The 11,623-nt window shown below is 46.9% G+C and overlaps 1 protein-coding gene across 1 annotated transcript in view; it reads right to left on the bottom strand.

Annotated features, from left to right (window-relative positions):
• COL4A1 (collagen type IV alpha 1 chain) overlaps positions 1 to 11,623 on the bottom strand; it is a 142,614-nt gene that overhangs the window by 11,309 nt on the left and 119,682 nt on the right. Inside the window, exons 44-48 of the mRNA XM_026707637.2 lie at positions 5,681 to 5,753; positions 4,975 to 5,046; positions 4,195 to 4,323; positions 1,389 to 1,487; positions 26 to 238 (exon numbers count right to left, since the gene is read on the bottom strand). Of these exons, the coding sequence (XP_026563422.2) occupies positions 26 to 238; positions 1,389 to 1,487; positions 4,195 to 4,323; positions 4,975 to 5,046; positions 5,681 to 5,753 (586 nt within the window). The remainder of the gene's footprint in view (positions 1 to 25; positions 239 to 1,388; positions 1,488 to 4,194; positions 4,324 to 4,974; positions 5,047 to 5,680; positions 5,754 to 11,623) is intronic.

Raw genomic sequence — 11,623 nt, 5'->3', positions numbered from 1 at the left:
CAGTATTCCTTCTGTGCTCGCTTACCCAAGTCCTGGCCGTGGGCCCGTTGATTGCCTTGTACATAAAGCAAAGAATATCCATAGAACATAAGTCTTGTCCCAAATGGACAGGAGGGCTCCTCTGTGGTTTGGCTGTGCCTGGTCACAAGGAAACCATGAGCCACAGAGGGACTGCCCGGTGGACCCATCGTCCCTGGAATGCCTTCAGGACCAGGGGGACCAGGAAAGCCTCTCAGACCTACCAAAAAACAATGATAAGAGCACTGACATTGGGAAAAGAGAGCTGTATCTTTAACTTGACAACACAATTTGATTTCGGTTATTATCAGTGAAGTCCTAGTATATGTTATAATTTTTACAAATCCCTAATTTTATAAATTCTCAATTTTATCTTGGAACATGATCTAATGCAAGTCAGATCACCCAGATAAGAATGTATTTAAACAGAATAAAGGCTTTCTTTAATTTCAGAGATGGAGGACACAACTGGACCCAAGAGTTAAAGCTTTACTTTTCATTTGGTACGATTCATTTGGTAAGATGATACTCCTGGAGGTGAAGCCAAAGCAGCCTCAACCCAAAATTTTATTATATAGAATTATTGTCAAGTACAGCTCAATCTTTGTCATTTTTTGCACTCTTGGTTCTGCTTTTGCCATCCCACATCTTCCACAGAAAATAGCATTGCATAGCCAAGACCTCTGAGCACATTTGCAAGCATTCTGGCTGCTTTCCCTGGGTTGCTTCCAAGCTCAAGGTCCCCTTCTACAAAGTCAGAACTTCAAAATAAACTTGTTTAGGATTCAAATGGTATATTTATTTTGTGCTGGAGGTGCTGTGGGGGAAAATATTGGCTCTTAGAGCCAAAGACTCACAGATGGGTTTCTACCGGTTCTGTCCACCTCTGTAGAACCGGTTGCTCCAAAGAGCAGCAGACATAGATCCGGTTCTATGTCAGCTGCTGTTTTGGCCCACCCGGCTGCCTGGGCTCTTACCTGACCTTTATTTCCTGCTTTTTCAACGGCAGCTGCTTTGCGCGACATAGCTGCGGTTGGAAAAGCAGGAAAACAGGGCTTTCCCAACCGCTGCCCACTTGCACGCAGCGCTGTTCAGCTGTCCAGGCAGCTCAGCAGGTCGTAAATTGCACCCGCGTGACTCGCAGGCGCAAAGCGCGCATGACGCAGAGCAACAGAACCAGAAGTTATACCGGTCGGATCCCATCCCTGCAAAGACTGATATGGTTGAAAATACGAACCACCTCACCGATTTCTTAACAATTGTTTTCTCCTGAAAATTAATCTTTCCCTCAAGCTTATCATCTTAAAATGCCCTTCGCTGAATTTACTATAAGGCTATTAAGCTGGCCATAGCAATATGATCAGTCTTGCCTGGAGGACCCACAGGGCCCTTTTCTCCTTTCTGACCAGGTGTGCCATCAAACCCGGGTATTCCTGGGGGGCCAGTCAAACCTGCAGGTCCTGTTACACCTAGTGAAATGAAAATGAACAGTCATAATTCACTTACAGAATTCCAGTCATGAAGAATAGGGATGATGATGAATAACACAATGAAGAGTAACAAAGTTGGAAGGGACCTTGGAGGTCTTCTAGTCCAACCCCCTGCTCAAACAGGAGACCCTATATGATTCCAGACAAGTGGCTGTCCTGACTCTTCATAAAAGTCTCCAATGATGGAGCACCCACAACTTCTGAAGGCAAGCCGTTCCAATGGTTAGTCTGTTAGGAAATTTCTCCTTAGTTCTAGGTTACTAGTGATAGTAGAGCCTCCACTGTGGCAAATCACAGAAGCACAAGAGGCCCACATTCTTCCTTCATTCAGTGTAACCTTATGCTTCATTTTCACTGGCGAGAATATCTAGAACTAGATGCATGTCTTCTCATCGGTATGTTTTGCAGACACATTCATGTTAAATTCCACAGCACTGGGAAATCTTAAGAGTTAAATCAGGACACCTGAAATGGTTATAACTCCAGTACTCCCGAAAGTTGTTTTTTAAAAAGGCCACCCGGATAATTTCCCAATGTTCTTTGCTTAAGTACCAAAGGATGCACTTATTGGCAACATAATAGTATGCATGAATAGAACCAATGTAAGAAGATTTCAATTCCTGTGTGCAACATAGGAAAATTCTGGAAGTTTAGTTTGTTGCATTCAAGCTGCCTGGATAAGGTGGCTTGGTCAACAGAAGTTATTAGGATGTCCCTATGTTTGACAAATTGACTGTTTTGTTGGTATGGTATAATATAATATCATAGAGGCATTTTCTTCCTGTAGTGTCTGTTTCGGGATGCTGTATGAAGTTATAGGTAAACCACACTATAAAAATCAAAGATATGTGAATCCAAGAATTATCAGGCTCTCATTTGCTTGGGAAGTACAAATTAGATGTATATTAAAATATGAAGTCTATACATTTTCCCCAACAAAAAGAAAAAAAATCTCTGTATCTTTTATACTAACTCTCAACAGTAACTATAGTATTTGGAAACTGTAACTTGGTCATTGCTTATCATATTCTAGCAAATTATGTTATTTTTCCAGTTCTCTGAGCTATGGTCCTCTATAATTCCCCCTTCACTACTCCAGGGGATGGGATGAACAACATGGGCAAATAACATATACAGGTGAAACTCGAAAAATTAGAATATCGTGCAAAAGTTCATTTATTTCAGTAATGCAACTTAAAAGGTGAACCTAATATATGAGATAGACTCATTACATGCAAAGCAAGTTAGTTCAAGCTGTGATGTGTCATAACTGAGATGATTATGGCTTACAGCTCATGAAAACCCTAAATCCACAATCTCAGAAAATTAGAATAGTACATGCAATCAATAAAACAAGGATTGTACGTAGAACAATATCGGACCTCTGAAAAGTATAAGCATGCATATGTACTCAGTACTTGGTTTGGGCCCCTTTTGCAGCAATTACTGCCTCAATGCGATGTGGCATGGAAGCCATCAGCCTGTGGCACTGCTGAGGTGTTATGGAAGACCAGGATGCTTCAATAGCGATTGTTCAGTCTCATGTCTCTCATCTTTCTCTTGGCAATGCCCCATAGATCCACTATGGGGTTCAGGTCAGGCGAATCAAGCACAGGAATCCCACGGCCATTGAACCAGGTTTTGGTGCTTTTGGCAGTGTGGGCAGGTGCCAAGTCCTGCTGGAAAATGAAGTCAGCATCCCCATAAAGCTCAACTGTGAAAGGAATCATGAAGTGCTCCAAAATCTCCTAGTAGATGGCTGTGTTGACCCTGGACTTAATGAAGCACAGTGGACCAACACCAGCAGATGACATGGCTCCCCAAATCAACACAGACTGTGGAAACTTCACACTGGACTTCAAGCATCTTGCAGTGTGTGCCTCTCCATTCTTCCTCCAGACTCTGGGTCCTTGATTTCCAAATGAGATGCAAAAGTTGCTCTCATCAGAAAAGACAACTTTGGACCACTGAGCAACAGACCAGTTCTGTTTTTCTTTAGCCCAGGTAAGATACTTCTGATGTTGTCTTTCTCATTGTGATTCCTACTGAACTAGACTGAGAGACCATTTACAGGCTCAGGAACCCTTTGCAGGTGTTATGGCTTAATTAGCTGATTAGAGTGGGACACTTTGAGCCTAGAATATTGAACCTTTTCACAATATTCTAATTTTCTGAGATTGTGGATTTGGGGTTTTCATGAGCTGTAAGCCATAATCATCTCAATTATGACACATCACAGCTTGAACTATCTTGCTTTGCATATAATGAGTCTATCTCATATATTAGTTTCACCTTTTAAGTTGCATTACTGAAATAAATGAACTTTTGCATGATATTCTAATTTTTCGAGTTTTACCTGTATAGCCTTCCACCCTGTAAAAGTAGAATCTGGTGCCCTGTGGGCAAAAAAAACCCTACAAACACAATATTTCCACTTTCTACTTTTTTGTAGCCAAGTACTACTATTACAATGTCAAAAACATAGTATAACAAAACTGCCTTTGCCACACAAAAAATATATATATCTCTTTATAACAATGCCCTGTTATATCAAAGCAGCTATTGAATTTGCAATGCCTATTAAATGGCTCTGGCTTTAGAGCAAAGTCATAGAAGGCAACTGGGCAGAACAAGAGGTAGTCTTCCCAATTACATCAAGAAGTGATCTCAATCTTCATCCTTTTACCTTGTTGTCCTTTTGGTCCTGGAGAACCAGGAAATCCTTTGGGGCCAACAGGGCCTAAAAGACCAGGTAGGCCTGGTTCACCTTTCAGAAGTTGAAAAGGGCCTGGAGGACCTGGTGGGCCTGGCAGACCTGACAGGGATAAAGCAAGAAGCAGAGTAAGCCAACATCCACAGAGACCAGGAAATAAAAGGATCAGAAGGACACCTTCTATGGCAGAGGTCTCCAACCGTGGCAACTTTAAGACTGGAGGACTTCAACTTCCAGAATTCCCCAGCCAGCATTGCTCCAAGCTTCCAGGCTTAAAGTTGCCAGGTTGGAAATCCCTGTTCTATGGGACTTGAATGTAAAAAAGAGATTGGGTGGATTTCACCAGGTTATTTCAGCTCTTTCTCAATAACACAATTCTTCTCAAAACGATCAAATCTGAAATAAAAAAAAATGCCAGCACATCAGAGGTGGTATTCAGCAGGTTCTGACCAGTTCTGGAGAACCGGTAGCAGAAATTTTGAGTAGTTTGGAGAACCGGCAAATACCTCTGACTGGCCCCACCCCCATCTATTCTCTGCTTCCTGAGTCCCAGCTGGGTCTTCTTTTGTTGCCCTGCCCAGGAGAATGGAGCTGGAAAGCAGATTAGTGGGGTGAGGAGGGAATGGGGATTTTGCACTATCCTTCCCCTGCCACGCCCATTAAGCCACACCCACAAAGCCATGTCATACCCACAAAGCCATGCCACAGAACCAGTAGTAAAAATTTTTTGAATCCCACCACTGCAGCACATACCTTTAGTTCCAGGAAATCCTTGGTCTCCTTGTTCTCCCTTGGATCCAGAAAAACCCGAAGAACCTTTTAGACCTGGAAATAAAGGAAATCTTCATTGCTATCAAGGGAAGTTCTACCTTTATCTATTTTTAATTCTTCATCCCAACCTACCCAATGGTCCCATTTACTTTGTCCTTATTATCCAATACGTCTTGACTTTTTAAATTCACTTTTATGTACAGTATTCATTCTTTTTAATCATTTCATCATCAGTTTCCTTCTTATTTGCTTAAGGTAAACGGGCAAAGCTTTCCCTCCCCCCAAACAACTAATGAGATGAAGGGCTGAGAAACAGTACATGGCAGTTTATCCCTCACAGCCACAACAATTGCTCCATTTGTCTTAGTAGATAATTTCAAATATGCCATGACTTCAACTAAGCAGATTTAGAATGTTCCAAATTTGGAATGTCCTGCCTTTGTCCTGCCTGTACTGCGAGTGTGCTGGCTGTGGTTGTGTCAGAAGTGTTCAAAGCTTGAAAGGATCCAGTTTTAAGCTACTTCAAGCTTGGGACACTTCCAATGTGATTGGGATAGTGCTGGCTATTTCTGGTGAAAGTTGGAGCCAATGTTCAAATGGATCAGAAATGCGATATTAGTAATAGGGGCAGTATTTCTTCTTCATGCAGCACAAAATCAGAGCAGCATGAATATTTTTTTTCTCATACCTTGGGGACCTGGAATTCCAGGAGGTCCCATGTCACCTTTCTGACCAGAGGTTCCAGGGAAACCAGGACTGCCCTGGATAAGACAAAAGTTTTGGTGCTTAAGCAGTTTGACAGAAGAATGGCTAATTTCTTAAAAGAGCAATATCATGCAACTCAATGCAGTCCTTCTAAATAAGAGAGAAAATGAAAATTGCACACAGCAAGAAAAATATATCATATTCAAAGAATTAAAACCAGAGAGAATGAGAACACAGGAAGCTTTTAAAAATTAGACAAAGAGAAACTAGAACATTCCTCACTATTTTAGATGTTATGCAAGGTGACAAGATTAGCTGGATCCCTTAAAATCCAGCGTTACAGATCAGGAGCATCCCTATATGGGATTTCTATTCTACCTTATTGTGATTCGTATGTTTCTTGAAGCTATAGTTTAATCCAGGCTTGTCCAACCCGCGGCCTGTGGGCCGCATGCAGCCCAGGTTGGCTCGTAATGCGGCCCAGTGCCCACCCCAACCTTCGTGCAAGAGGACAAGCCAGCAAAGAGGAGGAGGAGGAGGCAGGCGCGAGGCGGGGCGAGCGCCATGCCAAGCAGCAACAGAAAAGGCGGGCGCTGTCAGAGCCAAAATATCTGATGAGCACCTTGAGCACTCACTGAGAATTGCAACAAGTTCCATCGAAGGAAATATGGATGCATTGGTGGCTGAGAAACAATGTCAAACATCTCACTAACTTCATTTCCAAATAAATTTAATATGTTAACTATGTTTTCTATGGTTTTTTTGGATGATCAGGTATCGTTACTGTTATTTTATTTTATGTGCGGCCCAAACCAGATTTTCATCTTCTAATGTGGCCCAGGGAAGGTGAAAGGTTGGACAAGCCTGGTTTAATCAATCAATAATTGTCCTCTTGTACTCCCTGATTGGAAGAAACTTATCTATTGCCAGGATTGACCAGCCAAGAAAAATACATATGTGCTATTTGGAAGACATATTATTACTCTGCTTAATTAAATGGAAAGCATACTGTGAGGGATTTCTATGGGGATTTTGGAACACAGTACCTTCCATTTCCAGTCGGCCAAACCTGAAATTTGAAATTAAACTTGAACTTAAATTCTGGGGGAGTTTATGATGAAGATGGATAAGCAGCTGTGAATCCCTGATGTTCTCAACCTTTTAATGCTTTATATTTTTTTTCTGTACCTTGGTGTGTGTGTGTGTGTTTAATCCTTTGTACCTTTTTATTTCTTAACTGTTATTCCTGTCTGTGGGATCAACACTTAAAATAAGATGGGTAAAAGGAAGAAACGGCATGGAGTCCCCCACCAAATCTGCTAATAGTTGAAAATTGAAATATTTCTCCACTTTAAGGAAGTTGTAGGTGTTTTTAACTAAGCAGAGTGCCTTAAACTATCACCCCATTTTGGAAACAAAAAAGAAGGAAATGCTGCTTGATCTTCAACTAAATGTATGATGTAGTTAATAATATGCACTGCTGAAAGAAGAATAAGGCTGAAAACCCTACTGTAGTATCGGCCGATAGATCACAAAGAGACGCGAGGCAGTGACTAGATAAAAGCTCTTTTTATTTCAGGTTTGAATCTGCCGCCAGCTGAGTATGCGGCGGCTTATATTGAACTGGTGCCGGGCGCCGCAGCCAATGACAGCCGTTCAAATCACCCGCGATCGGCTCGGCCAATCGCGGTTGCTTCGTAACGGCCAATCAGTGCCATGCACTCGACTAATCCGGTCGCTGTGCATTTAGCCAATCAGGAGTGCAGGTTTCCAAGAATGCAAATGTCCATACAGAACACCCCTCCCCTCTTGGTTCGGTCCTACGTGATGTAGTCCCGTTAGTAGGCAGGGCTCCGTACTTGCCTATTGGACCTGCGCAGGTTAGTTGTCTCTTGGCCGCCGGCCAGTTCGGTCGGGGTCTGTGTCGCTCTCCGCCTCATCAATGGAACCGCCTGGAAGGGTGAGTCGGGCCTCTCGCCGCAGCTCCCTCCTGGTCTACCCGGGCTGGTTGAGCTGCTGGCTTCCCTGCTCCTGCTCGGGCTTCCCGGGCTGGTCGAGCTGGCTCGGCTGTTTCTTCCAGGCGAGGCTTCGAGCGGGTCATCTCCTGGTGCTTCGTTTGGTGAGTATTCCTGGTTTCTTTTTTGATGGGGATGCCTGTTTCGTTCCTCGGGGTTTTCCCTCACCTCTTGGTTGGTCTTTTGGTGTTCCGCTTCTGCTCCTGGTTCTCTGTTTCTGTGTGATTGCGTGTCAGCTGTATTTCCCGTAGTGGTTCTCGATCTTAGCTGATCGATGTGTCGTTTCCATGCTTGTCTGTCGTTTGTTAGTAGCCGGTACGAGCGGGGACCTGTTACCTGGGTTATCGTTGCCGGTATCCAGAGTGGGTCTCCCGTGAAATTCTTCACATATACCGCGTCACCTGGTGTGAACGTCCGGTGCTTGCTGGAGGAGTCGGGGTTTTTTTCTGGGTTGTATGTGGGGTGCAGCCGGTCGAGTGGTGATTGTAGCTTTCTCCCCATGAACAGCTCTGCCGGGCTTTTGTTCGTTGTTGTGTTTGGGGTTATGTGTTGTATGAATAGCATTCTGTTGATCTTGTTCTGTATTTCCCCGGTTTCGATTTTTTGAATCGTCTTTTTTGTAAATTGGACCATTTTTTCCGCCCTTCCGTTCGCCGCCGGGTGAGCCGGTGCTGTCAACGCGTGTCGTATCCCCCGTTCCGCCAGGAATCTTTCGAAGGGTAGCGCGGTGAACTGGGGCCCATTGTCAGATACAATTACATCTGGGAGGCCATGGGTTGCGAATAATTTGCTGAGTTCCTTGATGACGGCTTCTGTGGTGGTTGTTCTCATGTTGCTTACCTCCAGCTAGTTGGAGTAAGCGTCTACCGTCACCAGGAATGTGTGTCCTTTGATGGGTCCAGCGAAATCTATGTGAATCCTGGACCATGGCCCTCTGGGGGTTTCCCATTCCAGGATTGGGGCGGCGGGAGGGCTCGGTCTGGATTCTTGGCATTGTTTGCACGATGCCACCCAGGCTTCGATTTCTTTGTCCATCCCTGGCCACCAGGCGTGGCTTCTGGCCAGGGCTTTTGTTCTAACGATGCCAGGGTGCCCTTTGTGCAACATGTCTAAGACTCTTTTCTGTAGTTTTTCCGGGATTATGACTCTGTCTCCCCACAGTAAACAGCCCTTTTGTGTGAAGAGTTCTGTTTGGTGGCTCCGGAAGGTTCTGAATTGTTCATCGTCGTCCTTTTCAGGCCACCCTTTCTCCACCCATTTTAAAACCCACGCCAGACGTTTGTCTTTATTGGTTTCCTGGGCAATGTCTTACACGGTTAGGGGGAGATTGGGTAAGGTCTCTATACTCAGGGTGGACATGGTGGGTGCTGGGTCGGCGTCCAGGTCGGGTAACGGGGTGCGGCTCAATGCATCTGCATGCGAGATTGACTTACCGGGGCGATGGTCTAGCCGGTAATTGTAGGCGGCGAGGAATTCGGACCACCTTGTCATCCTCGGGGATAGGATGTTCGGGGTAACCCTATCCCCTGCCAGGATTCCGAGCAACGGTTTGTGGTCTGTGATGATGGAAAAGGTCATGCTGTAAAGGTACTCGTGGAACTTCTTTACGGCCGTGACGATTGCCAGGGCCTCCTTGTCCAGCTGTCTGTAATTCCTTTCCGGTTTTGAGAGAGTCCTTGAAAAGAAAGCGATGGGTGCTTCTTTTCCATTGGCGAGGGTGTGGCTGAGGATGGCCCCGACGCCGAAAGGGGATGCGTCGCATGTTACGGTTAGGGGTAGTGTCTCGCTGTATTGGATGAGAACAGCGTCCGATCTGAGCAGGTCTTTTGTTCGGTTGAATGTGTCTTCCTCTCGCCTTCCCCAGCTCCAGGTGGCTGTCTTGTCGAGCAGCCTATGCAACGGTTCCACCGCGGTTGCCTTTTGGGGAAGGAAAACATTATAGAAGTTAATCAACCCCAGAAACGCCTGCAATTCGGTTTTATTGATCTAGGGGCTTCCTTGATGGCTCTGATTTTTTTCTCTGTTGGGTGGATCCCGTGCTGGTCTAGGAGGTACCCTAGGAACTTGACTCTTTCTGTGCGCAGCTGGCATTTCTCTTTCTTGACTTTTAGCCCTGCGTCTTTGAACCTTTGAAGCACCTCCCTCAGGCGGCTTTCCAGTTGTTTTTGGTCGGCCGCTGACACCAACACGTCGTCAAAATAGGGCACTACCCCTTTGATGCCTTGGAGCAGCCTCTCCATTAAACTTTGGAAAACCCCCGGGGCTACGCTGACTCCGAACTGGAGCCTCTTGCAGCGGAATGCCCTGCGGTGGGTGACTATGGTCTGCGCTTCTGCGGTTTCCTCGTCGACCGGCAGTTGCTGATAAGCCTGTGCCAGGTCGAGTTTGGCGAAAATCTTGCCTCCCCCCAGTGAGTGCAGAAGGTGCTGTACTACTGGGACGGGGTAAGCGCTTTGTTGCAGCGCGTGGTTGAGGGTGGCCTTATAGTCACCACAAATTCTCACTGACCCGTCTGGCTTTACTGGGGTGACTATAGGGGTCTCCCACCTGGCATGGTCTGTTGGCTCGAGCACTCCCTGTTCGATGAGCTTATTTAGTTGCTCGTTGATCTTGGGCCTGAGTGCAAAGGGTACTCGCCGGGGTTTGAGGCGGATTGGGGCGATGGTAGGGTCTAGGTTGAAGGTTAGCGGGGCCCCTCGGTACTTGCCTAGGCTGCCGTCGAAGACCTCTTGGAAGTCCCGTGCGAGCTGCTCCTCCCAGTCCGTCTCGGCGACGTGGTTGGTGCCAATCACCTCTATTCCCAGGGGCGCGAACCATTGTAGTCCCAAGAGGCTAGGGCGGTCCTTCTCTACGACGATTAAGGGGAGTATTTCGGTGTGCCCTTTGAAAGTCACTTTAAAATGTCCGATTCCTACCACGGGGACGCAGTTCCCCTGGTAGTCCTTGAGGATGAGTTTCTGGCTTTCCAGTTCGCGCCGATGTATGGTTGGCACCAAGCGCTTGATTTCCCGCCATGCGACCATGGATAGGTAGGATCCGGAATCCACCTCCATTTTGCATGGGTGGTCTTCAATGGCCACCTCCACATGGACCTTTCGGCCATCCCAGTTGGATGAATGGCCGATAACGACCGTCTGGTGGGTTTCTTCTCGTTGTTGGGCCTCATTGAAACGCCTGTTTTTTCCTTCCCGGCTCCACCGGCTCTCGGTGTTTCGGTCTCGGTTCCTCGGGGGGGTGCCGTCTCGTCTTCGCGGGCTGCTGTCTCGGCGCCGGGGGCTGTGGTTCCATTTAAAATGGCACACTTTGGCGATGTGGCCCTGTTTGTTGCAGTGCCGGCAGATTGCGTCAAGAAACCGGCATTCCGACCGTGGGTGATCGCCGCCACACCCGGCGCATTGGAACCTTGATTTACGGCTCCGCCGCTTGTCGATGGATGTCTTCCTCGTCGTCCTCGGAGTCGGAGGGGGAGTCAAGGGCACCATGGTGTGTGGAGGTGGTTGCTTGGCGGCTGGTCTCGGTCTGCCTCTCGGGGGTCGGGGTCGTCTCAGCCGTTGCTGGGCGATCCGTGGTGCTCGTTTGCCACATCCGGGCCGCCGATTTCCTGGTCTCTTCCGCTGCCGTTGCCTCGGCGAGGGCGTCGGTGAGGGATATGTCGCCCCTCGCCATGAGCCGGCTTTGCAGGACGGGGTCTTTGAGGCCGAGGACGATGCGGTCCCGCAGGGCTTTGTCGAGATCTGTGAACCTGCACAGGCCCCCGAGGTCCCGTAGATCAGCCATGAAGTCGCTGATGCTCTTGCCCTCCTTTTGATCCCGCTGGTAGAAATCGTGTCGGCGGATGAGGGTGGGCACAGCGGCCGCGTAGTGGCTTTGCAACAGGGGCTTGAGGTCGGCCCAGTCCATGGCCTTTACGT

The sequence above is a fragment of the Pseudonaja textilis genome, chromosome 1 (genome assembly GCF_049901715.1).
Source record: "Pseudonaja textilis isolate UNSWEBS1 chromosome 1, rPseTex1.2, whole genome shotgun sequence".
NCBI lineage: Eukaryota > Metazoa > Chordata > Lepidosauria > Squamata > Elapidae > Pseudonaja > Pseudonaja textilis.
Note: the sequence above shows the minus strand (reverse complement) of the source record. Positions and strands in the feature narration are given on the sequence as shown.